Source organism: Bombina bombina, chromosome 3 (assembly GCF_027579735.1).
Source record: "Bombina bombina isolate aBomBom1 chromosome 3, aBomBom1.pri, whole genome shotgun sequence".
NCBI classification, from domain to species: domain Eukaryota; kingdom Metazoa; phylum Chordata; class Amphibia; order Anura; family Bombinatoridae; genus Bombina; species Bombina bombina.
In genome coordinates, this window is record NC_069501.1 from 410,927,153 (window position 1) to 410,954,578 (window position 27,426).

A 27,426-nucleotide genomic window follows, 5' to 3' on the forward strand; every position below is an offset into this window, starting at 1 on the left:
GACTATTTTTAGTAAGGAAACACTAAAAATATTTGTATTTGTTGAACAGTGTTGTGAGTAATAGAAATACTTGCAATATACTTTCATTACTCTCATATCTTTGGGACTTCCAAGTTTCGCCCTCTCTCTTAGAGAATTCAGTGAGTTCTGGACCTGTAAGGACCGCAATGATTTCACTCAGAGCTGGAGAGTTTGTGAGAATATGATAAGAATTTGATAAGCATTGGTACCGACACATTAATAGAACATGAAATCCACAATTGTTCTTTCATGACTCAGGTAAAGCATGCCATTTTAAACAACTTTCCAATTTACTTCTATTATCAAATTTTCTTTGTTCTCTTAGTATCCCTTGTTGAAAAGCAGGACGGTAAGTTCAGGAGTGTGCATATGCCTGCAGTGCTATATGGCAGCAGTTTTGAAGAATGTTATACATTCGAAAGACCACTAGATGGCAGCACTTTTTCCTGTCATGTAGAGCTACCTATCTAGATACCTCTTCAACAAAGAATACCATGATAACAAAGCAAATTTGCTAATAGAAGTAAAATGGAAACTTTAAAAAAAATGGTATGATCTGAATTACAAAAGAAAAATGTGTGTTTCCTGTCCCTTTAACTTATGACATATACCATGTAATCACTTTGATCCCCATGAAGAGTAACCAGTTCACCTGCTAAGTCAAAACACTGACAATTAAGTCACTTACAGACACAGCTTAAGAGGTCGTGGAAGATTTCCTTAGGAAAGAGGGGAGTTGTGAGTCCTCTAAAGTGCAGTTTAAGCACCCCAGCCACTGAGTCCAAATCATGGTCATTCTGGTCTTCTTCTAATGGATCCTCCCCTGCCAAACATAAAAGGGATATCAAAGGTCAGAGTTCAAATGTAAAAAATAAATAAATAAAAAATGAAAAGAACAAATAATGAATATGCTTTATTGATTGTATTACACCCAGCACATCTTTAGATTATAGGATAAATTCTCTGCTGGAACTGATATGAGCAATTAATATAAACCATGGTGAACAGGCTCCAAGATTTATGTAGTCTGGTGGGAAGAGAATATTTTTAATGGCACAATCTAGTAATTTTTTTTCGGTTCACCAGAAGGAGGGCTTTTCAAAATATATTGCTCCATTAAAAAAAAATATTTTCCTGAAAACATCAATGTAAGGAAAGTGTGTCCATCTCCACCAGTGTAGCCGTGCGAGTTGTCCTTATATTACAGTGAGCAAAGCTATCATCTAATCAGCATTTAGGAGGAAGTAGACAGCAAAAACTGCTGTATTAGTTTCAATTTAAATGGACATTTAAAGGGACAGTCTACTCCAGAATTGTCATTGTTTAAAAAGATAGATAATCCCTTTATTACCCATTCCCCTGTTTTGCATAACCAACAGTTATATTAATACACTTTTTACCTATGTGATTACCTTGTATCTATGCCTCTGCAGACTGCCCCTTATCAAAGTTCTTTTGACAGACTTTCATTTTAGACAATCAATGCAGACTCATAAATAACTGCACGAGAGTGAGCACAATGTTATCTATATGGCACACATGAACTAGCTCTGCCTAACTGTCAAAATACACTGAGATAGGAGGTGGTTTTTAACAGTTTAGAAATCAGTCTAATCCTACCTAGGTTTAGCTTTCAGCAGAGAATACCAGGAGAACAAAGCAAATTTGATGATAAAAGTAAATTGGAAAGTTGTTTAAAATTGCATGCCCTGTCTGAATCATTTGGGCTAGACTGTCCCTTTAATATTAAATGACATTTATAAGCCTACCATTGATGTCCCCGTCTCTTTCTTGACATGGGTGCTGCCATACTAAAATCTAGCTTCTACGCATTCCAAAGCTGATGTGTGTCTGCAAATGTGTAGCGGCTCTCCTTCATATATCTGCAGTGAAACCTAGCTTTCAAAATGTAGGCACCCATATTTATAAGGAGGTTCATGAAATGTATTAACTGTCTAATGTCCCTTTAAATGCAAACAGCTTTTGCATAAAGGGATAAAAAGTGCAAAAATAAAAAATTCTATTGTGTGATTTTTAATGGCACTATTGCTTGAATATATTTGTTTAAAAGTCATCGCTAGAGCAGCAATGCACTGCTATGAACTAGCTGAATACATCTAATAAGTGTTACCAATCACCAGCTATCTCCCAGTATTGCATTGTTGCTCCTGGAGCTACCTAGGCATGCTTTTCAGCAAAGGATAAAAAAAACAAAGCCAACTAAATTGAAGTGTTGTAAAATTGCATGCTCTACCAGAATCATCAAAGTTTAAATTTTGACACATATACATATATAATTTTTTGCATGCAACTCTTTCATTTTCAGCACAGTTCAAGGCAGTACATAAGTTCTATTTACTTTTTAGCAACACTTACCTCTTTCAAATGCATTCTTGATATCATTCACTTCCACCTGGGAACCAGACACACGGAAGATCCCCTCATGCTGAAGACCTAGTTACAAAACACACAGAGAGAATATGTCACAAGCTTATGTAGCAAAGGAACGCAAAGCATTCCTGGCAGAAGCGCAAACTAACATACCGTGACGGCTGAGAAACCGAATGCAGCTTTCAACCACCAGAGGAATGGGCTGTTTGGAATCCTGGAATGAAAAAAATATGTAGCAGATCTGGGTTATATTAAACTGTGAAAAAAAAACCTCTCTCTCAGAGTTTCTTATTCAATATTCCTAGCATTCTTTGCATGAAAGGTCAACATGTTAAGTACCTATGACAGATAAAAACAAGTTAAAGAGAGAGTATACTGTAAAATTGTTTTTAGTACCTATGACAGATAAAAACAAGTTAAAGAGACAGTATACCGTAAAATTGTTTTTCCCTTAATGTTTTGCCAATAAAATGGGTTGAGCTTGTAGGTATAATCAGATCTCATTACTGTATCACATTGTGTACATATAACTGCGTCTTTATCTTATATCTGTCCATAAACCAATCACCAATTCTTGGAGAGAGAACAATGGAAATTTAACATTTTATTACCTTATCTCTTCTATAACCCACTGGGAGCGTAATTTATTCTACTAGCTGTGTTTACATAGTAAATCTATAGCTTGGCCTTGAGCCCAAAAACTTTCAGGATGGGTAGGAATACCACAAGATAAATAAACTATTTCATATGGCAATATAAGGGTAATGGAAATACTTAAACAATTTAATACACTCCAGCAGGTAAAGTTGGTAATTGGGAACAAATTAAAAGGGAGAACATTTTTGAGTAAACTGTCCCTTTAAAGAAAAATCCATTGTGAACTGATCACTAAAGAAATATAGAAATACTGCTGGCAAGGCGGTTTAGAGCATGATTTTTGCACTGTTTCTTCCAAAGACTAACTTTTACAGTGAGGATAAATGAGTAAGACATCCCTTCAAAATGAATAAATAATTTTGAAAAAAAAAATTCTGTATGTTACATGAAAATATCTATTTGAGTTCCTGCAAATAATTTAAACATTTTAAAACAGAAACCCAGTACAGGGTGTGAGAGGCAGCAGTGGGGTTGGAATATTATGCAGCAGCATTTGGGTTTATGAGAAATTGGGAGATAGTCGACAGAGGGATAGCGAGAATTAGTTCAGAAAATTCTTTGAAATTAAGGGCTAACTGTGAGGTATGTGTACGCATGTATGTAGTATATAGTAATACAGTATAGTATATGCATGAATACAATTTAAAGGCAAACTTACCTGTTTCTTTAATGTTGACATTCTTCGACTAAAACATAGGAAGGAAAAAACATTAATGGAAATTGCATATTCAGATTACTTTTGCAGGAAATTACAATTTCCGTTTCAGTAGGTTGAAGGATAAATGAAAATGTGTGACTAACCTGGCGATGGAACAATCTGTACGCTGACCTACAAAGATAATTCAGACAAATTAATTATTTATGTTAATTTTCTATAAGCTTCGTAGGGATAGGCTGCTGTGGGGGAACAGAGGGGGCAGGGCAGGCAAGCGAGGAGATTGCAATATCACAAACGGAGGGTGAAATGTACATAGACATACAGCATTAACTCAGCAGAGGGTTATGTGTTGCTGGTGTCAAAATATCCCTGGTGACATTAAAAGTCCACTATCCAATTCTATAGGAAAACATAAGTGGCATTTTTTTTTTTTTAAATTATGAATAAGTAAACGACAAATATGTTTGTTTAATAAATAAATCCTAATCAGCCAGTAAATTCACCCCAACCTGCTGACCATGCTGGTGTCAGTCCTGTGCAAGTACACAGGCCGCCACATGTTCCTGCACAGCATGATTCTGCTGATGTCATCAATTATGTAAGTGGGTCATATAGCTCATGCCAGAACAGTGAACAATACATATGAGCGTACAGGTTTTTCACAAAATTATGGTGCTAAAAATCCCCTTTTTCAATAGAAATATGGGGATAATATGGGGATAGTGTATATGTAACTGTCGCCCATTGAGACAGGGATGTTTGCATTTTTTTATTATTTTACTTTGCAATATTGTAGCCAGTATAAAGCAGCGCCCCATACTTATATGTAAATGAAAAGGTCAACTAGATGAGGTTTACATGAGTCATTAGTTATAGAAGTTGCAGAAACATTTAAAAGGTAAATTGGTTTACAGTACAACTGATTATAAACAAATGACATATTAAAGGGATGGTAAATCCTATAGCTTGTGAAATGCTAGGATTTGGATACAAAAAAGGGAATTAATTACTGCGCTAGATGGAAAAGCAATTAACAGCACAGCTTGAGGGAAATTTCCCTATATTCCCAGGTGCAAATATGAAAACAGTTAAAATATAGTGTGTTGTGAAACACACTAAACTTAAAGCTACAGCGCTCTATGCAGAGCTAAATAAGTGCAGTTTCCGGCTATTTCTAAAAATAATCTTATTTAATATATATAAAAAAATGAAATAAAATCAAGATCAAATTAGACAACGGTAATATACATAATACACAAGATAATGCCAAAAATACAGATACATAAAAACAATAGAACCAATGATGCTATTAAGTCATATATGTCATATGCCTTTATAAAATAAAGGAAGGATGAGTATATCCAGAGAAATGTAATGCTATGGGTTTGAGCCAAGGAGCCTATTTCAAGCTCCTTTTTTGGTCCTAATCCGGCTACCGTAGCCACAAAGATTTTGCAAAGACTGCACCTGAGTTAGATACAAAGTAGTCTGATACGCTACATGGTAGCATAAACCTCCGAGAGACTGTTCATATGGTGACGGACTCATACGTTTCTTGTTTGGTCCTAATTTGGCTTCCGTAGCCACAAAGATTCTGAAAAGACTGCACCTGAGTTAGATACAAAGTAGTCTGACACGCTACATGGTAGCGCAAACCTCCGAGAGACTGTTCATATGGTGACGGACTCATACGTTTCTTGTTTGGTCCTAATTTGGCTTCCGTAGCCACAAAGATTCTGAAAAGACTGCACCTGAGTTAGATACAAAGTAGTCTGACACGCTACATGGTAGCGCAAACCTCCGAGAGACTGTTCATATGGTGACGGACTCATACGTTTCTTGTTTGGTCCTAATTTGGCTTCCGTAGCCACAAAGATTCTGAAAAGACTGCACCTGAGTTAGATACAAAGTAGTCTGACACGCTACATGGTAGCGCAAACCTCCGAGAGACTGTTCATATGCTGACCAACTCACATGACAATACAAGACACCCACCCGGTGTAAGTAATTAATAATACCTTTTATTTGTGACCTTTATACTTGGTGACAAGGATCCCCTGTCTCATTACAGGAATCCTGGATCTCCCTTGCAGCCTCCACGCAATCAACCGCTTGAAATAGGCTCCTTGGCTCAAACACATAGCATTACATTTCTCTGGATAAACTCATCCTTCCTTTATTTTATCAAGGCATATGACATATACGACTTAATAGCAACATTGGCATTATCTTATGTATTATGTATATTACCATTGTCTAATTTGATCTTGATTTTATTTCATTTTTCTATATATATATTAAATAAGATTATTTTTAGAAATAGCCGGAAACTGCACTTATTTAGCTCTGCATAGAGCGCCGTAGCTTTAAATTTAGTGTGTTTCACAACACACTATATTTTAACTGTTTTCAGAAATGCTAGGATTTACCATTGGAACAAATATAAAATACTTCATGCTAAAAGTTCCTTTATTTGTTAGAAGCGTTTGCCGCACTGAGGCTGCTCAGGCAGCCTACGGCAGAGGGCTATTTTGCTGTGAAGCGACGTTCCTACCTCTTAGCAAATAGCCGTGCGCTCCAACTAGCGTTGAGCCAGGTAGCCCACACAGCTATTGGCTAAGAGGTGGAAAAGTCACCTATCAGCAAAATAGCGTTCTGACGCAGGTTGCCTGAGGCGCTCATCATGGCGAACACTTCAAAGAAATAAAGGAACATTCAGCATGGAAGTATTTTATACTTCATGACTGAAAGTCCCCTTTATTTGTTCCGATAGTAAATCCTAGCGTTTCACAAACGCTAGGAATTACCATCCCTTTAATATATAGGACTCACCTATGGGGTTTTCCTTGGCATTACAAACATTGGGCAAAATATTGTACTAAAATACCCCTTTTGATAGAACATTTGGGCTAGTGCATAAGTAACTGGTTTCACACTGTATGTTTGTTGTTTACACTAGGAAAATCCATACACACTTACAATTTTGGGGCATTTGTGACTGCTCACAGGTGGCTCTATTGCATTTGTGTGTCTACAGGAGAGCTTTATGGCCATTCATTTTGATTGGTCAAAAAAAGATCCAGGACCAGAAAAAAAGGCACACCCATATTATGTGGGGTTACATTTTAACTTGTACAGCTAGCGCCCACTAGTGTAGGATATGTACATACAATTTTTCAACAATGGATACCAAGAGAAGAAAGTACATTTGAATTTAAGTAAATTTAAGAGTCTCTTAAAATACATGCTTTATCAGATTTATGCAAGTTTATTATTGACTTTCCTATCCCTTTAAAAATGCACTTCATCCCATCCTGACAGAAAAAGGGTGAACGAAAGAGCACAGTGGTGACACTGCAAATATTTGCTGTTTTTATGTTGATTTAAAGGGACAGTCTACACCAGAATTTTTATTGTTTAAAAAGATAGATAATCTCTTTATTACTCATTTCCCAGTTTTGCTCTGTTATGTTAATGCACTTTTTACCTCTGTGCTTCCTTTGCATCTTAGCCTCTGCAGACTGCCCCCTTATTACAGTTCTTTTGACAGACTTGCATTTTAGCCAATCAGTGCCCTCTCATAAGTAACTCCACAGGCATGAGCACAATGTTATCTATATGACACAAATAAACTAATGCCCTCTAGCTTTCAACTAAGAATACCATGAGAACAAAGCAAATTTGATTATAAAAGTAAATTGGAAAGTTGTTTAAAATTGCATGGCCTGTCTGAATCATGAAAGTTTAATGTTTACTAGACTGTCCCTTTAAGTCCCAGTAAAATGTTGTCACTACACTAATTCTCATTTACCTAGATAGAATGTTGTTGTTTTTTTAAAAAAGTTGCAAATATTCTAGCCCCCTCCAATGGACACTCACATTCTCCTAGAGTCTTCTGCAGCATGTCGTGCTTGGCTTTCAATTTTGTAATTAGATTTCGTCCCTCAAGGAATTCTTTCATCTTCTGCAGGAAAAGAGAAAAATATTCATCAGCTATTGCAAGCTACATCTCGCAGGTTTTAAAATAAATGCATAATAGATAGATGTGTATGTGTGAACGCACGTGTGTTTTGTGTGTTCAGGGGTGATTGCATGTGTTTTGTATAGGTTTCTGTGTGTGCAATCAGCTAACAATATACCACTTTGAATAAAGCTGCTGAATTATTGGAACAATCTCAATTGAAAAAAGCTGGGAGCGTCTAATACAGCATTATAAATTGCCTTAATATACTTTTTCAGTTTGAGATATTCACCATCTATTCCCAGTAGCCCGGTAAACTAATTTGTAGCCTGGCTGGTACTGGAGGGAAAGTAACTGTACGAAGCAGAAGGAAGGATACACCGCAAAACAAATTAGCAGATGGCTCACAGATTAACAATATAGCTTACATTATTGTATGGTGCCACAGAGATTAAAGGCTACAAAGAAAGAATGGTTTAATTTAGAAACAATTCTCATAACCAACCTAATGCAAACATGGCATGTGCTGATTCAGTAGCACATTATTTGTGTATTACAGTTGTTTAACCCTTTGCAAACCTATACAAATACCAAAAGGCAGTTAAAGGGACAGTTCACCCAAAAACTTTCTCCCCTTTAAATTATTCCCAATGATCCTTTTTGCATGCTAGAGTGTATTAAATTGGTTGCAAGTAGCTCCTTTACTCATATTTCAGCATTTGAAATAGCTGATTTAGCTTGTGGTTTCCCAACCTATACTGAAAGTTTTGATACTGGCGTATACGCTATTCACAGGCCTTAGTAAACACAGCCAGCAGAAGAGATTGCACTCTCAGTGGGATGCAGGATAGTTAAGTAATACAATGATAATTTTCCATTGTTCTCTCTATGTATTGAGCTTTGGTGTTCCAGACAAATATAAGATAAGGAAGCAAGTCTGTGTACATAAAGTGATAACATAATGAGATCTGATATTACCTGAAGCTCAACCCATTGTAATAGGCTGTGGTTCAAAGCACAAAACCAGCTACTTCATATACACAAATAAACCCGAAAATGCAATTTCTTAAATATTTTATACTCTGCAGTTGGTATAACAAGTCATTTAAAATACATTAATGGAAAAACAATTTTACAGTGTACTGTCCCTTTAACTGTCAAACACTCAGCATATAAAATAATGTTTATTTATACCAAAAAATAAAAAAAATATAAAACCTAAACTTTATCTTTTGTGATTCAGACAGAGCACACAATTTTTTTTAAAAAAAAGTTTCCAATATATTACTATTATCAAATTTACTTCATTCTCATGATATTCTTTGTTGAAGAGATACCTAGGTAGGTGTCTGGAGCACTACATGGCAGGAAATGGTGCTGCCATCTAGTGCTCTTGCAAAACTGATAAGTGCTCCAGACATGTGCACACTCATAAGCTTACATTCCTGCTTTTCAACAAAAGATACCAAAAGAACAATGAAAAGTTAATATAGAAATAAATTAGAAAGCTGTTTAAAATTGCATGCTCTATCTGAATAATGAAATAAACATTTTGGGTTTCATTTCCCTTTAAAGGGCACAGGTTGTTTTTTTTATGTAAAAGATGACAAATTTAAAATGTATTAGAGTTGTTTTCTTTATAAAACAGATGTTCATGGACTGAGACATAAAATCAGTTTTTGTTTATAAGAATGGCCGGACAGACAAGGGCAGACATCTCCGCCCCTGTCCACCCTGCATTTCGGCTAGCTGCCCGCATGAAATCATTGCCAACACCTCTGTTTGAGCATGAGCAACTGCATACTAGCAGGGGCTGTCAATCACCCCAGTTGGACAAGTCCGTGGGCATTGAAAAAACCCCCCCCCCCCCGCATAAATGGAATTGCCGTAATTGATTAAGAAGCAGACGGCATGTAACTATTAGCTGCAGCCTCACTAATGCAAGTCTGCAGCCCATGGCGCTCCAAAGCTGCATTTGCTGCTTCATAAATGGAGCCTTATGTGTTAAGCTCCCCCCAAAAAGGGGTTAAAAAGATAAAGTCCTGCTCCAAAGCAGCAGTGCGCTGCTCTTTCCATAATTCCACAGTTGTGTTCAGCACAGGAGCTGCAATGCTTGTTGCTCCAAACCAAGACTTTACCTTAATATTTAACACAAAGGGTTGGGCCTGATTTTCTATAGCTCTCTGGTCTGATTTTGTCAGTACTGAGAGGTCCCTCAAAGAATTTTAGAAAGGTATTTTTTTTAGCTTGAGGAGGTTTGTGGGGCTTCTGGATGTGAAGGAGAGACACATACAATACAATACAATGCTCAAAAACAAACAAAAAAACCTTTTACGTAATTTCTCTGTGTAGTTAAGTTTTTGATAAATCAGGCCTAGAAAGTCCTAACGTTTGTAGATCACAACTTACATGCTCTAACAAATTACAGTGTACAATGTTTGCACAATAATTTTCCTTAAACAATGAATAAAAGCAATTGACAACGTCTAACTGGGCCCTATGAATGAATTTTCTTTACATTATTTTAGTCAGATATAAGTGGATATTACTAAACCTGAACCTAACCTCTAGAATGTTGCGACTTATCTGATGCCAAGATCAGCAACATTTTTGATGAATGATGTCATAACCATCAATATCTCAGAATTAGATTTTGTCCCACAACACTGAAGCAGTGACACTGCTGCTGTAAACAGACCACGACAATAGTAATAGATAGTATCTAACGTAACTGGTAAGGATGGGCACATTTTGCCATGTTCCATAACAAAGTGAAATTGGTTGCATCGGTTTATCAATACAAGTCTTTGGGAATCAACACTTACATATAATATACATGCAATCACAATCCATATTCAGTAGAAATAATGTCAACAGGAATATTTGTCCTATAATCTGAATATAAAAACCCCCCACAACCAACAGAATTGAACATGAACTACATTGTCTGTGTTCTGCTCAGAAATGTACCAATGTGTTTAATCACACATATGTTACACAAAATATAATGCAGATTCTTGATATTCAATACATGGTACAACTTATAGAAATTTGGTGGTGAATGGTAAAATACATGACGGCTTACTGTGCCAAGATGCTGAGTATACTGTAATGTGTCGCCTGGCTGCAGTGTTAGCCAACAGCAACAGTCTATATTCTTGGTCTCTTACTGTGAAGTAGAACTGCTCTGTCTCCTGCTGGTTGGCACGGCGTTTGGCGATGCTAGGTTTGCTCATGTAGGTCTCAGAAACTGTGGACTTTACAGACTCCATGGAATTGCTGTACTGGAAGCAGTCGGAAACGTCAAAGTCCTCCACACTCACCATGTCCTGTATGGTCTGCAGGGTGGCTTCCATGGTCTTCTTAACCTGAAATCAGACAAAAAACAAACAAACAACAAGAGAGAGAAACAAATGAACTATGAGGTACAGCAAGTGCAGGTGAAAAATTGTTAACAGGGCAAAAAGAGAAGACAACTGTAAAGGTACAAAGGCAGTAGTGGAATTCAGTCAGTTCTCACCAGGTCTTAAGAACCTGTTCCTAAAATGTCCCATGTTCTCAAGAACGGGTGGATGTGTGTATTAATTGTACATGAGTATGGTACACTTATTATTACATACACTTAGACTAGGAAGTTAGAGAACCTGTTGCTAAAATTTCTAAATTCCATTACTGGACAAAGGGACAGGAAAAATTGTCAGATGTACAAAAGGAGAAGAAACATTTAAAGGACCATTAAACCTGACATTTCCACAACGCATAAAATGTTTAATTATTGCAAGTGAAACATTATTTCAATATACATTCATTATTTATTTTGCTGCCTTTTTCTGCAAAATACATCTAAAAATTGTGCTTGTTTCACTTTCTTTCAAGGAGGTTTGGGTTAATACTTTAAGGCAATTTATAATGACTTCCTCACTCCCCTAAGAATCTTAGCAGTCACGTTTGTAAAAGCTGGATTATCAGTTTTGCATCAATAATCATGATAGGAAAATCATTATTTGAAGTTGAATCAGTGCTAAACCACCTTAAGGGAAGAGATAAGTGCAGGCTTCCGCAGTCTCTCTCAACTGCACATTTGCAAACAGAGTTCATGCTATATCTGAATATTAGTTTGTGATTGGTTAGCAAGGATTCTTTTGTTTTGCGGGATGGGGAAATCCGTGAAATAAACAAAAAATAATGGAATATACTCATTTGACAAAATAAAGCTACAGTTTTAATTCCAAAATTATTCTCAGATATGAGTAGTTTACAATTTGTGTTTAGTGGTCCTTTAAAAGGTACAAAAGGATGTGAAAATTGTGAAGGGTGAAAAGGATAGAAAAACTGTGAATGAAAAATTGTGAGAAAATTTTGGAAGTCAAAACTATGAGGAAATAACTGTGGGGAACACACAAGATTTTTCTAAGGAAGGAACAAGAACAGAGATTGAATAGCAAGATGGAAAAGTACAGGAAAGATACAATTTTTTTTTTATAACAAAACTAGGAGTTGTATTGCATGGCAGATAACATGTATAGGAACAAGGAAAGTGAATGGTACAACTGAAAACAGTATGGCTGGAGGGGACCAGGGGGAGGGACTTATTGTGTTGCAGAGTGTTTATCGTTATCTGTACACAACAGCCCACTGATAAATGCAAATTACAGAAGTGTGATAGACAATTAAAAAAAAAAAAGTGGTAAAGAGATAATTAAAACAGTGTGAAAAAAGGTAAAGAACTATTACTTTAGCGGTTTAGTGGGTGGATACTATATGTTACAAAAGGGGGAAGTCGAAGTGTAACGTTCCAGTTAAATGCTTCTTTATAACACAATACTACATTCATGTGCTGCACATACTTTGATGACATAAAAACCCCCCCAAAAAAACCCATTATACAACTATAGAAATTAAACGAACATAAAGCGAAATGCATGGTGGCCCCGAGCCATAGGAGGAACTTGCATGATATATTAACCGCAGACATATTATATGAATGTGAGTTGAGAGGAAGGGTCAACAGATATGAAGGCAGTATTTTATGCAAAGTGAACATTTACCTCTTCATTCTCTATGTGCAGCGTTGACAATCGGCATTGCAGTTGCTGACATCTCTGAGCTAACTCCCCCTGCAATGGCTGCTGGGCACACAACTGGGACATCTAGATAAACAAGAGAAGCGAATGATTTAGGAAGGTACCCCTAGGCACCATGACAGTTACCAACTTATTCCTACTATACCACAGCAGATTCTAAAAGGCAAAAATGAAAAAAATAATATATAAACCAAAGCTCTATCTATCAATAAAACACAACATATAGAAAGTCTGGCACTCTCTTGCAAGCACCAGCATGATAGGAACAGGACCACTAACTCTTTCATTTATACAGGGAGTGCAGAATTATTAGGCAAATTAGTATTTTGACCACATCATCCTCTTTATGCATGTTGTCTTACTCCAAGCTGTATAGGCTCGAAAGCCTACTACCAATTAAGCATATTAGGTGATGTGCATCTCTGTAATGAGAAGGGGTGTGGTCTAATGACATCAACACCCTATATCAGGTGTGCATAATTATTAGGCAACTTCCTTTCCTTTGGCAAAATGGGTCAAAAGAAGGACTTGACAGGCTCAGAAAAGTCAAAAATAGTGAGATATCTTGCAGAGGGATGCAGCACTCTTAAAATTGCAAAGCTTCTGAAGCGTGATCATCGAACAATCAAGCGTTTCATTCAAAATAGTCAACAGGGTCGCAAGAAGCGTGTGGTAAAACCAAGGCGCAAAATAACTGCCCATGAACTGAGAAAAGTCAAGCGTGCAGCTGCCAAGATGCCACTTGCCACCAGTTTGGCCATATTTCAGAGCTGCAACATCACTGGAGTGCCCAAAAGCACAAGTTGTGCAATACTCAGAGACATGGCCAAGGTAAGAAAGGCTGAAAGACGACCACCACTGAACAAGACACACAAGCTGAAACGTCAAGACTGGGCCAAGAAATATCTCAAGACTGATTTTTCTAAGGTTTTATGGACTGATGAAATGAGAGTGAGTCTTGATGGGCCAGATGGATGGGCCCGTGGCTGGATTGGTAAAGGGCAGAGAGCTCCAGTCCGACTCAGATGCCAGCAAGGTGGAGGTGGAGTACTGGTTTGGGCTGGTATCATCAAAGATGAGCTTGTGGGGCCTTTTCAGGTTGAGGATGGAGTCAAGCTCAACTCCCAGTCCTACTGCCAGTTTCTGGAAGACACCTTCTTCAAGCAGTGGTACAGGAAGAAGTCTGCATCCTTCAAGAAAAACATGATTTTCATGCAGGACAATGCTCCATCACACGCGTCCAAGTACTCCACAGCGTGGCTGGCAAAAAAGGGTATAAAAGAAGAAAATCTAATGACATGGCCTCCTTGTTCACCTGATCTGAACCCCATTGAGAACCTGTGGTCCATCATCAAATGTGAGATTTACAAGGAGGGAAAACAGTACACCTCTCTGAACAGTGTCTGGGAGGCTGTGGTTGCTGCTGCACACAATGTTGATGGTGAACAGATCAAAACACTGACAGAATCCATGGATGGCAGGCTTTTGAGTGTCCTTGCAAAGAAAGGTGGCTATATTGGTCACTGATTTGTTTTTGTTTTGTTTTTGAATGTCAGAAATGTATATTTGTGAATGTTGAGATGTTATATTGGTTTCACTGGTAAAAATAAATAATTGAAATGGGTATATATTTGTTTTTTGTTAAGTTGCCTAATAATTATGCACAGTAATAGTCACCTGCACACACAGATATCCCCCTAAAATAGCTATAACTAAAAACAAACTAAAAACTACTTCCAAAACTATTCAGCTTTGATATTAATGAGTTTTTTGGGTTCATTGAGAACATGGTTGTTGTTCAATAATAAAATTAATCCTCAAAAATACAACTTGCCTAATAATTCTGCACTCCCTGTATATATATTTACTTATTCACGCTCGTATTATGAGTTGAAAGTAAAGAGTTTGCGCTCTTGTGTTCACAAAGTCACGGTAACAAATAGACTTTGTGAAGTAGCGAATGTAAAAGTCGCGCAAAGGTTGCAATTATTTAAAAGGGAAAAATACATAGAACATTGGAATGTATAATATTTACAGTAAATACACAGTATAAAAAAACTTTATTAAATATGACTATTGAATAAATATAATTTTTCATGTTTCCATCTACTAGACTGGAAAGTGCTCCAATGAACACACACACACATACAGTATATATATATATATATATATATATATATATATATATATATATATATACATACACATACATACTGTACACATACATATATATATATGATTTGATACTTTGAAATATTTATTCATATTTTCTATGTGACGGTAATATTCTATTTATATTCTGCTTTAATGACAGTTCTTATATATATTTCTATGAATTTTTTTTTCTTTTTTTATAATGAATTTCTTATGGCCTTAATATGGCATAAAGGAAGAGATCCTTACTATGACTAAAAAGAAAGTCATGGGTTAATCTGTGTAACAGGTGCATGTAATTGATAATCAACTATGCCTTTAAATAGAGCTCTCAGACACAGCACTAGTTATGCCAGTGAACAAGGGCTGACACCAGGCCCGAAACATGTTTGGCTGCTGTTGTTGTATTCAGTTGCAGGCATGTAACTGAATTTTCATGTTTTTACATGTAAAGGAAATATTTTTCTCTTAATAATAAAGTTGTGATTTTTTTTATAAAAAAAATCATTTTTGGTCTGGAGATGCGGATTAGCAGAGTGTGTGTGTATATACATATATATATATATATATATATATATATATATATATATATACATATATATATACACACACACACACACATAAACTGTATATAGTTATATTACATAAAATATTTCAAACGTCAAGATACCAAAGGACAGAAATTTTGACAAAAGTAGTGAAATATTAATGTTCTTTAATTTATTACTTCAATGCGTCAAAATAATTGAAAATTCAGTCAATTATAATTTGGTAATCAGGGGGGTCTTTCTGCCATTTAAATAAAGGAAAAAGAAACATAAGATATCCATCAATGCTTTTTATAATTGTGGAGATAAAAGAAGATTTTCAAAATTTCCAGACACAGCCCATAGATTCTAAGTCTGTGAATTTTATATCTAGGGCATTATTACTTGTAAGAGTAAATTACAGACCGCAAGAGGTACTGTGCCAGTGTGTCCTACTTGGATAATAGAAAAATGTGCATATATTATATGGGATTCACAATAATTCAACCTTTCAATTAGCACAAAATTACACTTTCTGAAACAGATGTAGTTAATCTGAATTTAATAACAGTACCGGTTTTCTAATGTTTTTTTCTTTTCTTTAAAGGGACAGTTCACTGTAAAATAGTTTTTCCCTGAATGTGTTCCCATTGACTTGTTATAACAGCTGCAGCATATAAAATGTATGAGAAATTGCTCATTTATGCTTCTTTCTGCAAAATAAATAGCTGGATTTGCTCTTTGAAACCACAGCCTTTCAAAATAGGCTTGGCTTGCTGACAGATCAGATCTGGTTATCTTATCACTCAAATGCTTCCCTTTCTGTACAATACTTATAAAGAACAATTGAAAATGAACATTTTAGAGCTTTATCTCTTCCACCTCCCACTGTGAGTGTAATTTCTTCTGCAGCAGTGTTTACATAGGCCTAGATTTGGAGTTCGGCGGTAAAAGGGCTGTTAACGCTCCGCGGGCTTTTTTCTGGCCGCACCATAAATTTAACTCTGGTATCGAGAGTTCAAACAAATGCTGCGTTAGGCTCTAAAAAAGGAGCGTAGAGCATTTTTACCGCAAATGCAACTCTCGATACCAGAGTTGCTTACGGACGCGGCCGGCATCAAAAACGTGCTCGTGCACGATTCCCCCATAGGAAACAATGGGGCTGTTTGAGCTGAAAAAAAAACCTAACACCTGCAAAAAAGCAGCGTTCAGCTCCTAACGCAGCCCCATTGTTTCCTATGGGGAAACACTTCCTACGTCTACACCTAACACTCTAACATGTACCCCGAGTCTAAACACCCCTAGCCTTACACTTATTAACCCCTAATCTGCCGCCCCCGCTATCGCTGACCCCTGCATTACACTTTTAACCCCTAATCTGCCGCTCCGTAAACCGCCGCAACCTACGTTATCCCTATGTACCCCTAATCTGCTGCCCTAACATCGCCGACCCCTATATTATATTTATTAACCCCTAATCTGCCCCCCACAACGTCGCCGACACCTGCCTACACTTATTAACCCCTAATCTGCCGAGCGGACCTGAGCGCTACTATAATAAAGTTATTAGCCCCTAATCCGCCTCACTAACCCTATCATAAATAGTATTAACCCTTAATCTGCCCTCCCTAACATCGCCGACACCTAACTTCAATTATTAACCCCTAATCTTCCGATCGGAGCTCACCGCTATTCTAATAAATGTATTAACCCCTAAAGCTAAGTCTAACCCTAACACTAACACCCCCCTAACTTAAATATAATTTTAATCTAACGAAATAAATTAACTCTTATTAAATAAATTAATCCTATTTAAAGCTAAATACTTACCTGTAAAATAAACCCTAATATAGCTACAATATAAATTATAATTATATTATAGCTATTTTAGGATTAATATTTATTTTACAGGCAACTTGGTATTTATTTTAACTAGGTACAATAGCTATTAAATAGTTAAGAACTATTTAATAGTTACCTAGTTAAAATAATAACAAATTTACCTGTAAAATAAATCCTAACCTAAGATATAATTAAACCTAACACTACCCTATCAATAAAATAAATAAACTACCTACAATTACCTACAATTAACCTAACACTACACTATCAATAAATTAAATAAACACAATTGCTACAAATAAATACAATTAAATAAACTAGCTAAAGTACAAAAAATAAAAAAGAACTAAGTTACAGAAAATAAAAAAATATTTACAAACATAAGAAAAATATTACAACAATTTTAAACTAATTACACCTACTCTAAGCCCCCTAATAAAATAACAAAGCCCCCCAAAATAATAAATTCCCTACCCTATTCTAAATTAAAAAAGTTACAAGCTCTTTTACCTTACCAGCCCTGAACAGGGCCCTTTGCGGGGCATGCCCCAAGAAGTTCAGCTCTTTTGCCTGTAAAAAAAAACATACAATACCCCCCCCCAACATTACAACCCACCACCCACATACCCCTAATCTAACCCAAACCCCCCTTAAATAAACCTAACACTAAGCCCCTGAAGATCTTCCTACCTTGTCTTCACCATCCAGGTATCACCGATCGGTCCTGGCTCCGATATCTTCATCCAACCCAAGCGGGGGCTAGACATCCACTGAAGAAGTCCAGAAGAGGGTCCAAAGTCTTCCTCCTATCCGGCAAGAAGAGGACATCCGGACCGGCAAACATCTTCTCCAAGCGGCATCTTCGATCTTCTTCCATCCGGAGCGAAGCGGCAGGATCCTGAAGACCCCCAGCGCGGAACATCCATCCGGACCGACGACTGAACGACGAATGACGGTTCCTTTAAATGACGTCATCCAAGATGGCGTCCCTCGAATTCCGATTGGCTGATAGGATTCTATCAGCCAATCGGAATTAAGGTAGGAATTTTCTGATTGGCTGATGGAATCAGCCAATCAGAATCTAGTTCAATCCGATTGGCTGATCCAATCAGCCAATCAGATTGAGCTCGCATTCTATTGGCTGTTCCGATCAGCCAATAGAATGCGAGCTCAATCTGATTGGCTGATTGGATCAGCCAATCGGATTGAACTTGATTCTGATTGGCTGATTCCATCAGCCAATCAGAAAATTCCTACCTTAATTCCGATTGGCTGATAGAATCCTATCAGCCAATCGGAATTCGAGGGACGCCATCTTGGATGACGTCATTTAAAGGAACCGTCATTCGTCGTTCAGTCGTCGGTCCGGATGGATGTTCCGCGCTGGGGGTCTTCAGGATCATGCCGCTTCGCTCCGGATGGAAGAAGATCGAAGATGCCGCTTGGAGAAGATGTTTGCCGGTCCGGATGTCCTCTTCTTGCCGGATAGGAGGAAGACTTTGGACCCTCTTCTGGACTTCTTCAGTGGATGTCTAGCCCCCGCTTGGGTTGGATGAAGATATCGGAGCCAGGACCGATCGGTGATACCTGGATGGTGAAGACAAGGTAGGAAGATCTTCAGGGGCTTAGTGTTAGGTTTATTTAAGGGGGGTTTGGGTTAGATTAGGGGTATGTGGGTGGTGGGTTGTAATGTTGGGGGGGGGGGGGTATTGTATGTTTTTTTTTACAGGCAAAAGAGCTGAACTTCTTGGGGCATGCCCCGCAAAGGGCCCTGTTCAGGGCTGGTAAGGTAAAAGAGCTTGTAACTTTTTTAATTTAGAATAGGGTAGGGAATTTATTATTTTGGGGGGCTTTGTTATTTTATTAGGGGGCTTAGAGTAGGTGTAATTAGTTTAAAATTGTTGTAATATTTTTCTTATGTTTGTAAATATTTTTTTATTTTCTGTAACTTAGTTCTTTTTTATTTTTTGTACTTTAGCTAGTTTATTTAATTGTATTTATTTGTAGCAATTGTGTTTATTTAATTTATTGATAGTGTAGTGTTAGGTTAATTGTAGGTAATTGTAGGTAGTTTATTTAATTATTTTATTGATAGGGTAGTGTTAGGTTTAATTATATCTTAGGTTAGGATTTATTTTACAGGTAAATTTGTTATTATTTTAACTAGGTAACTATTAAATAGTTCTTAACTATTTAATAGCTATTGTACCTAGTTAAAATAAATACCAAGTTGCCTGTAAAATAAATATTAATCCTAAAATAGCTATAATATAATTATAATTTATATTGTAGCTATATTAGGGTTTATTTTACAGGTAAGTATTTAGCTTTAAATAGGATTAATTTATTTAATAAGAGTTAATTTATTTCGTTAGATGTAAATTATATTTAAGTTAGGGGGGTGTTAGTGTTAGGGTTAGACTTAGCTTTAGGGGTTAATACATTTATTAGAATAGCGGTGAGCTCCGATCGGAAGATTAGGGGTTAATAATTGAAGTTAGGTGTCGGCGATGTTAGGGAGGGCAGATTAGGGGGTTAATACTATTTATGATAGGGTTAGTGAGGCGGATTAGGGGCTAATAACTTTATTATAGTAGCGCTCAGGTCCGCTCGGCAGATTAGGAGTTAATAAGTGTAGGTAGGTGTCGGCGACGTTGAGGGGGGCAGATTAGGGGTTAATAAATATAATATAGGGGTCGGCGGTGTTAGGGGCAGCAGATTAGGGGTACATAGGGATAACGTAGGTGGCGGCGCTTTGCGGTCGGAAGATTAGGGGTTAATTATTGTAAGTAGCTGGCGGCGATGTTGTGGGGGGCAGATTAGGGGTTAATAAATGTAATATAGGGGTCGGCGGGGTTAGGGGCAGCAGATTAGGGGTACATAAGTATAACGTAGGTGGCGGTCGGCAGATTAGGGCTTAAAATTTTTAATCGAGTGGCGGCGATGTGGGGGGAGCTCGGTTTAGGGGTACATAGGTAGTTTATGGGTGTTAGTGTACTTTAGGGTACAGTAGTTAAGAGCTTTATAAACCGGCGTTAGCCAGAAAGCTCTTAACTCCTGCTATTTTCAGGCGGCTGGAATTTTGTCGTTAGAGCTCTAACGCTCACTGCAGAAACGACTCTAAATACCGGCGTTAGGAAGATCCCATTGAAAAGATAGGATACGCAAATGGCGTAGGGGGATCTGCGGTATGGAAAAGTCGCGGCTGTAAAGTGAGCGTTAGACCCTTTAATCACTGACTCCAAATACCGGCGGTAGCCTAAAACCAGCGTTAGGAGCCTCTAACGCTGGTTTTGACGGCTACCGCCGAACTCTAAATCTAGGCCATAGTTTCTCAATAGCCTATACCTAGGTATAGAAACTTTCAGTATAGGTAGGGATACTACAGGCTAAATCAGCTATTTCAAATGTAAATATAAAGGCTTAGGAGCTATTTGTAAACAATTTAATACACTCCAGCAGGTAAAAACATAAATTATGCTTACCTGATAATTTTCTTTTCTTCTGACAGGAAGAGTCCACAGCTGCATTTTTACTTTTGGGAAGTCAGAACCTGGCCACCAGGAGGAGGCAAAGACACCCCAGTCAAAGGCTTCAAATACCTCCCCCACCTCCCTCATCCCCCAGTCATTCTGCCAAGGGAACAATGCATAGGAGAAATATCAGGGTGAAAAAAGGTGCCAGAAGAACAAAAAAATGTAACTGCCGCCTCATAGATTAAACACGGCCAGAAGCTGTGGACTCTTACCGTCAGAAGAAAAGAAAATGATCAGGTAAGCATAATTTATGTTTTTCTTCTTAAACGGGAAGAGTCCACCGCTGCATTCATTACTTTTGGGAAAACAAAACCCAAGCTAGAGGACACTAAATGCAAACAAAGGGCGGGTACAAAATGGCGGCCCCTTCCAAAGGCTCCACAGCCTGAAATTACCTAACACCCTACAAAAACTCTAAATGACAAGGGAAAAAAACGGAAGCCCAGGTAACTGCTCATCAGTTACATAACCTGCAAAGCCGTGCTAGAGACCACTTAGACCCACAGTCTGCTGAGCACAAAGACCTCCGAGGAGCCAGCCCAGTGGCTCTCGACTCCCACGAAAAGTACCCATAAAAAGTCAAAAACCTCTATCTACCCCTGAGGGGGACAATAGAGTCCCCTATAAGAGATCCAAAGGACCATCCAACACGGGCTCAAATCAAACTTAGAGCAACCCAAGGTTGCCACAGGACCACTGCCCAGGGAGACGAACTCTCTAGAAGGACAAGGGCCAGAATAAGTCCATACTCAGGAAAAAAAGTCACTAGGATGACCAGAAGGCCACCCTCATATCCCTGACACAGCACCATACCATATATGGTGTTCCAGAAAACCGCGAGTTCCCTATTGCATCATAGCTAAATCAAAACTCGTCAGGTTAGACAATCAGACAAGCAGAGACAGGATAACTGTCCTAACAGTTAAAAAAGAGCTCTCCAAGAGAACACAGAGCCACCTGTAAACAAGAACTTACGATGACCAATCTCTACACAGCAAAGCTGACCCTAAGCCATTGTGGGACTTGTCCCACCAAGAAGGGCGGAAAAATCTCGACAATAGCTCCCGACCAGAAATTTCCGGGCTCCAAGGAGCGTCCCATCCCAGCAGCAGCTACCACCAGTAGAGAGATGGGCACCAAGAGTCCCCTCACCGAAGGGGAGGACAAACTCAAAAATAGTAAATGGTCAACACTGCACAGAGCAGACCATCCCCAACCTTCCCTCCAGTATAACAGTCCCAGCCCAAAGGCTAGTTAAAGACCTAAGACAAGAGTTCCAGACCGTCGGAAGAAAAAGGAAGGATCTACACGGAATCAAAACCCCAGAGTAGAACTCTGATCACTACTAAAACTGGCATGCTCCATAAGCCATGACAGGTAACTTTGTGCTTGGATCTGAAAACCCCTACACTGCAGCCTTCCAGAAGAAGGAGCACTCCCCCAGGGAATAAAGTACTCTGACCCCCAGCATCCTAATACCATAATCCAGTTCCGTGATTCTGAGTATGCCATAAAGGGAAAAAAATTCTACGAGGTGAGAAAAACAAGGACCCACGGTCCTTCACAGATACTGAGGTACCTCCAAGTCAAGGAGAATATGCAAGAACCCATCCCCCACCCTAGGTGAGAAGAAAAGGGAGCAAAGCAACGGTAACCACCCTACCATATAGGCGAGACCCTTCGCCAATATCGCCAGCCCAGTTGAAACGACAACTGGAGTCTACAAGGAAGCACAGATGTCCCAGAAGACAAGTAGGGACCTGTCAGAGAGGCCTCAAACTGAAGCCTCAGACAGACAGTAATCTCCTATGAGAGTAAAAAAACTCTGCCCTCAAAAAGGTACAGGCGGAAGAACGAAACCCAAAAGGTTAAGCAGAACAGTCCATGCCCGGTCCAGGCAAGAGACATGGTCCTAAGCCAGAGTCCTCGAAAATGGAACGATCAAAAGATCTAACTTCCTGAGGAATCTATCAGCTGTCTCCCATGGTAGAAGCGCACCCAACACAGAGCCCTCCACCATCTAAAGTCTGTAGACGTAGAATACCTAGCAAAAGCCTCAAACCCAAGAGTTTGAAAATACTCCTGACCAGTTGAAGAAATGGGCAACCAGTACCCTTGGATTGCAAGGCTATCCTCAGAAGACCGGCTGAACGACCTGATCCACACACTGGTGAAGAGGAAGGTCATTTCCCAGACCCCAGAAATGCGAAAATCTGTGACTGACCACGGACCTCCTACCCTCAAGCCCAAAAGGCTAGATCTGCATAAGGTCGAAGGATAGCACCCAAGAGACTAAAGACCATGGTATGACAAGGGGCAGTTCTTAGATTGAGAAGACGATAGTCTCCAGAAATCCTTACCGGATCGGTCTCCCGAAATCCCTGCAACAGGAATAACAATGGGAGCCTCACAGCTCCTGGCAGAAAAGGCAGGGTGACCCCTGCACTCGATGTACTGAAGCCGACGAAACGCTGAGGAAAAAAAGGAAGGACATGCTCCGTACTTCCATAACAGATGATACTACCCAAAACGGGAAGGAAAGAAAATTACGCCATCGCAAAAGGAATGCGACTAGGCTACAAAAGTCGACATCCGGAAGATACAGCAAGTGAAGACGTAAATTGTCCATCACCCAGAATACCAGACCTCCAAAGGTCAATCACATATCCAAACTCTACAGGAGCGGAAAACTACGGTTCCGAGTACCCAGGGACCCTTAAGAACTCCGATGTCTACTTGAAAAAGTTGGTAACGTAACTCAAGCTAATTTTAAGTACCTGGTATTCCATCCAAGTACTAACCAGGCCCAACCCTGCTTAGCTTCCGAGATCAGACGAGATTGGGCACATTCAGGGTGGAGAGTCCGTAGGCCCATAGAAAGGCCAACTTATATCGGAATTCCCAACCTTCCTTCAGAAGCGTTGGATCTACGCACTAGGCCCCATACCTTGTAGTAGGATCCGAGCCCGGAGTCCATATCAATAGGACAAGTGACATTCAGAATCCGACAGAATATCAGCACCACGAGGGTGACATGAACCCAAGGAACAGCAGATAGCGCCCAACCAGTACCTGCCTAGTACAAGGACACCCCAAAACTGTCCAAGGTCCAAGAAAAATCGACCCGAAGGTTTGATAATATGAAATAGAACATAACTTTGTTCCTAACCCAAAGTGAGCAACATGCGACCACAAAATCGCAAGTATCAGTTCCAGAGAAAGAACTTTCCCAAAACGAAAATTATATCAGACGTGAGCTTATTAAAAACAAATCAAATACATCCTATCCGGATCAAAATAAAAGTAAGGCAGCATCGGCGGGTGAATGACCAAGGTGAATGGGTACACCAACAGGACCAGTCGATCAGAGGCCCCATTCACTCAAGCTCAGAACTGGAACTGATACATAAAAGAAAGAAAAACGGGAGACGTCAAGGAGATTAGCTTCATCCCCAAACGTCTAACCCAGCTTGCCTTACGGCATCTAAGGTCTCGGATCCCTCGGCCCACTAGGACTGGAAACCTCTAGCACCGCCAACACATGCCTTAGTAGAACACGAAGATGTGCCAGCCTATAACGGAAGGCGAAATTATCCCTCGCCGAATCTGATGGGCATGGATAACCATTTCATATTCATCACATACGCATTCTCTGCATCAGAGACATCCGTGTCTAAAAAAATTTCAGAATCCTCTATAATCTTGGGATTACAAAAATGACAAACACTAACTGGCACCCTTTTTACACACCTAATGGCTGGGGCACTCACCACCTCCTGTGAACCAGACAGCCGACGAGCAGACTCTCTGTCGCCACACAGTCAGCATACGGAAGTGGAAAACAACACAACCGCTCCCCGAGGTGCACCGTGCCAGTAACAAAATTGATAAGGCTGTTATGTTCTGAAAAGCCATGAGCCAAAGTATTACTACACATTAGCAGATGGAACCACATAACAAACATGATTAAAGTCCCCCCTGTTCAATAACCCCCCTCAGGAGATATTAACCCATGATTCCTATTTTTAGATAAAAGGAGTCCCACTGGGACCCTACCTTCTCTCGTTACCATTACATTCACATAATGAAATAAAATGAAACGATCTTACCGGAATCTGCGCCGTGGAACAGGAACACGGCCCTTCAAGTGTGACAGCTAGTAGCCTCGCTTCTGACATGGGCTTGAGTGATAAAAAGCAGTCAGCGAAACTTGTCAACGCTGATTGCCAAGGAGCTGTTAAAGGGACACTGAACCCAAATTCTCTCTTTTGTGATTCAGATAGAGCATGCAATTTTAAGCAACTTTCTAATTTACTCCTATTATCAAATTGTCTTCATTCTCTTGGTATGTTTATTTGAAAAGCAAGAATGTAAGTTTAAATGCCGGCCCATTTTTGGTGAACAATCTGGGTTGTCCTTGCTGATTGGACAGCAGCAATTAACAAGTGCTGTCCATGGTCCTGAACTAAAAATTTGCTGGCTCCTTAGCTTAGATTCCTTCTTTTTCAAATAAAGATAGCAAGAGAACTAAGATAAATTGGTAATAGGAGTAAATTAGAAAGCTGCTTAATATCGCATGCTCTATCTGAATCATGAAAGAAAAAAATTTGGGTTCAGTGTTCCTTTAATATGAAGACTAAATACACACAGAGAGAAGCACACTCACAGGAACGAACAACTGGCTCATTACTATTGTTAGCCTGTTCTATGACGATTTACCACCTGGGTGCAGCTTCTTTTAGCCCAGTAATGCTTTTCACAGAGAAGAACTTTCCTGTAGTATATCAGTCTGATCCCGCCTATTACGGTCAGTCCAGCGCCGAAATACCAGGCAATTCCTTTCTGAACAAGGAACACAGCAACCCCAGACTATCGTTCCGGCCTTCATTGGGCCTCGTCAGTGAGGTGTAGCCATATTCCTCTAAGCACACTGAGCAAGGAGTCCACGTCTGGTTTCCCCTTTTTCCCATAGGGAGACTAAATACACAGAGAGAGAAGCACACTCACAGGAACGAACAACTGGCTCAATACTATTTTTAGCCTGTTCTATGGCGATTTACCACCTGGGTGCAGCTTCTTTTAGCCCAGTAATGCTTTTCACAGAGAAGAACTTTCCTGTAGTATATCAGTCTGATCCCGCCTATTACGGTCAGTCCACCGCCAAAATACCAGGCAATTCCTTTCTGAACAAGGAACACAGCAACCCCAGACTATCGTTTCGGCTTTCATTGGGCCTCATCAGTGAGGTGTAGCCATATTCCTCAAAGCACACTGAGCAAGGAGTCCACGTTTGGTTTCCCCTTTTTCCCATAGGGAGACTAAATACACAGAGAGAGAAGCACACTCACAGGAACGAACAACTTGCTCAATACTATTGTTAGCCTGTTCTATGGCGATTTACCACCTGGGTGCAGCTTCTTTTAGCCCAGTAATGCTTTTCACAGAGAACTTTCCTGTAGTATATCAGTCTGATCCCGCCTATTACGGTCAGTCCAGCGCCGAAATACCAGGCAATTCCTTTCTGAACAAGGAACACAGCAACCCCTGATGATCGTTTCGGCCTTCATTGGCTTCGTTAGTGAGGTGTAGCCATATTCCTCTAAGCACACTGAGCAAGGAGTCCACGTCTGGTTTCCCCTTTTTCCCATAGGGAGACTAAATACACAGAGAGAGAAGCACACTCACAGGAACGAACAACTGGCTCAATACTATTGTTAGCCTGTTCTATGGCGATTTACCACCTGGGTGCAGCTTCTTTTAGCCCAGTAATGCTTTTCACAGAGAAGAACTTTCCTGTAGTATATCAGTCTGATCCCGCATATTACGGTCAGTCCAGCGCCGAAATACCAGGCAATTCCTTTCTGAACAAGGAACACAGCAACCCCAGACGATCGTTTCGGCCTTCGTTGGGCCTCGTCAGTGAGGTGTAGCCATATTCCTCTAAGCACACTGAGCAAGGAGTCCATGTCTGGTTTCCCCTTTTTCCCTTTAATATGAGTCGGGATGGTTTTGCAGAAAGACTCTCCCTGCATCTCCGGACTCTAACCTTAATCCTTGCTCTCACTGAGAGGCTGACAGCATTACTTAAAACTCCAGTCCCATTTCGAAGAGTACTACCCTCCATAAGAGACTACTCTGAATCTTCCGACACTTCTCTGCCAACCTTCTGTGACAAAAGGCAAAGAATGACTGGGGGATGAGGGAGGCGGGGGAGGTATCTGAAGCCTTTGCCTCCTCCTGGTGGCCAGGTTCTGAATTCCCAAAAGTAATGAATGCAGCTGTGGACTCTTCCTGTTTAAGAAGAAAATGGACCACTGGGAACAATTTAAAGTACAGAAAGTTTCTTGGTAAACTATTATTTTTAAGAGATCAGCATTTAAAAAAAATAAAAATATGACAGTCAAAGTTTAATCCAAAATACAAAACATTGGAAAAATAAAAATAAATCGGGGCTTCTGCAAATTACTACTACTATCTGAACATGTGTACATGTAAACAAGGGACATTTCACTATCTATTAAATGTTTGCCCCTTTTATGTGTTCCTAATAACTTTTACCTACGGGAACGTGTTAAATTGTTTACAAATAGATCAA

General features: G+C 39.2%; 1 protein-coding gene across 1 annotated transcript in view; it reads right to left on the reverse strand.

The window, feature by feature from the left end:
• Positions 1–27,426, reverse strand: part of SRGAP2 (SLIT-ROBO Rho GTPase activating protein 2) — a 440,346-nt gene that overhangs the window by 59,661 nt on the left and 353,259 nt on the right. The window contains exons 9-16 of the mRNA XM_053706600.1: positions 12,737–12,838; positions 10,859–11,056; positions 7,607–7,691; positions 3,871–3,898; positions 3,728–3,755; positions 2,566–2,626; positions 2,398–2,475; positions 710–844 (exon numbers count right to left, since the gene is read on the reverse strand). Of these exons, the coding sequence (XP_053562575.1) occupies positions 710–844; positions 2,398–2,475; positions 2,566–2,626; positions 3,728–3,755; positions 3,871–3,898; positions 7,607–7,691; positions 10,859–11,056; positions 12,737–12,838 (715 nt within the window). The remainder of the gene's footprint in view (positions 1–709; positions 845–2,397; positions 2,476–2,565; positions 2,627–3,727; positions 3,756–3,870; positions 3,899–7,606; positions 7,692–10,858; positions 11,057–12,736; positions 12,839–27,426) is intronic.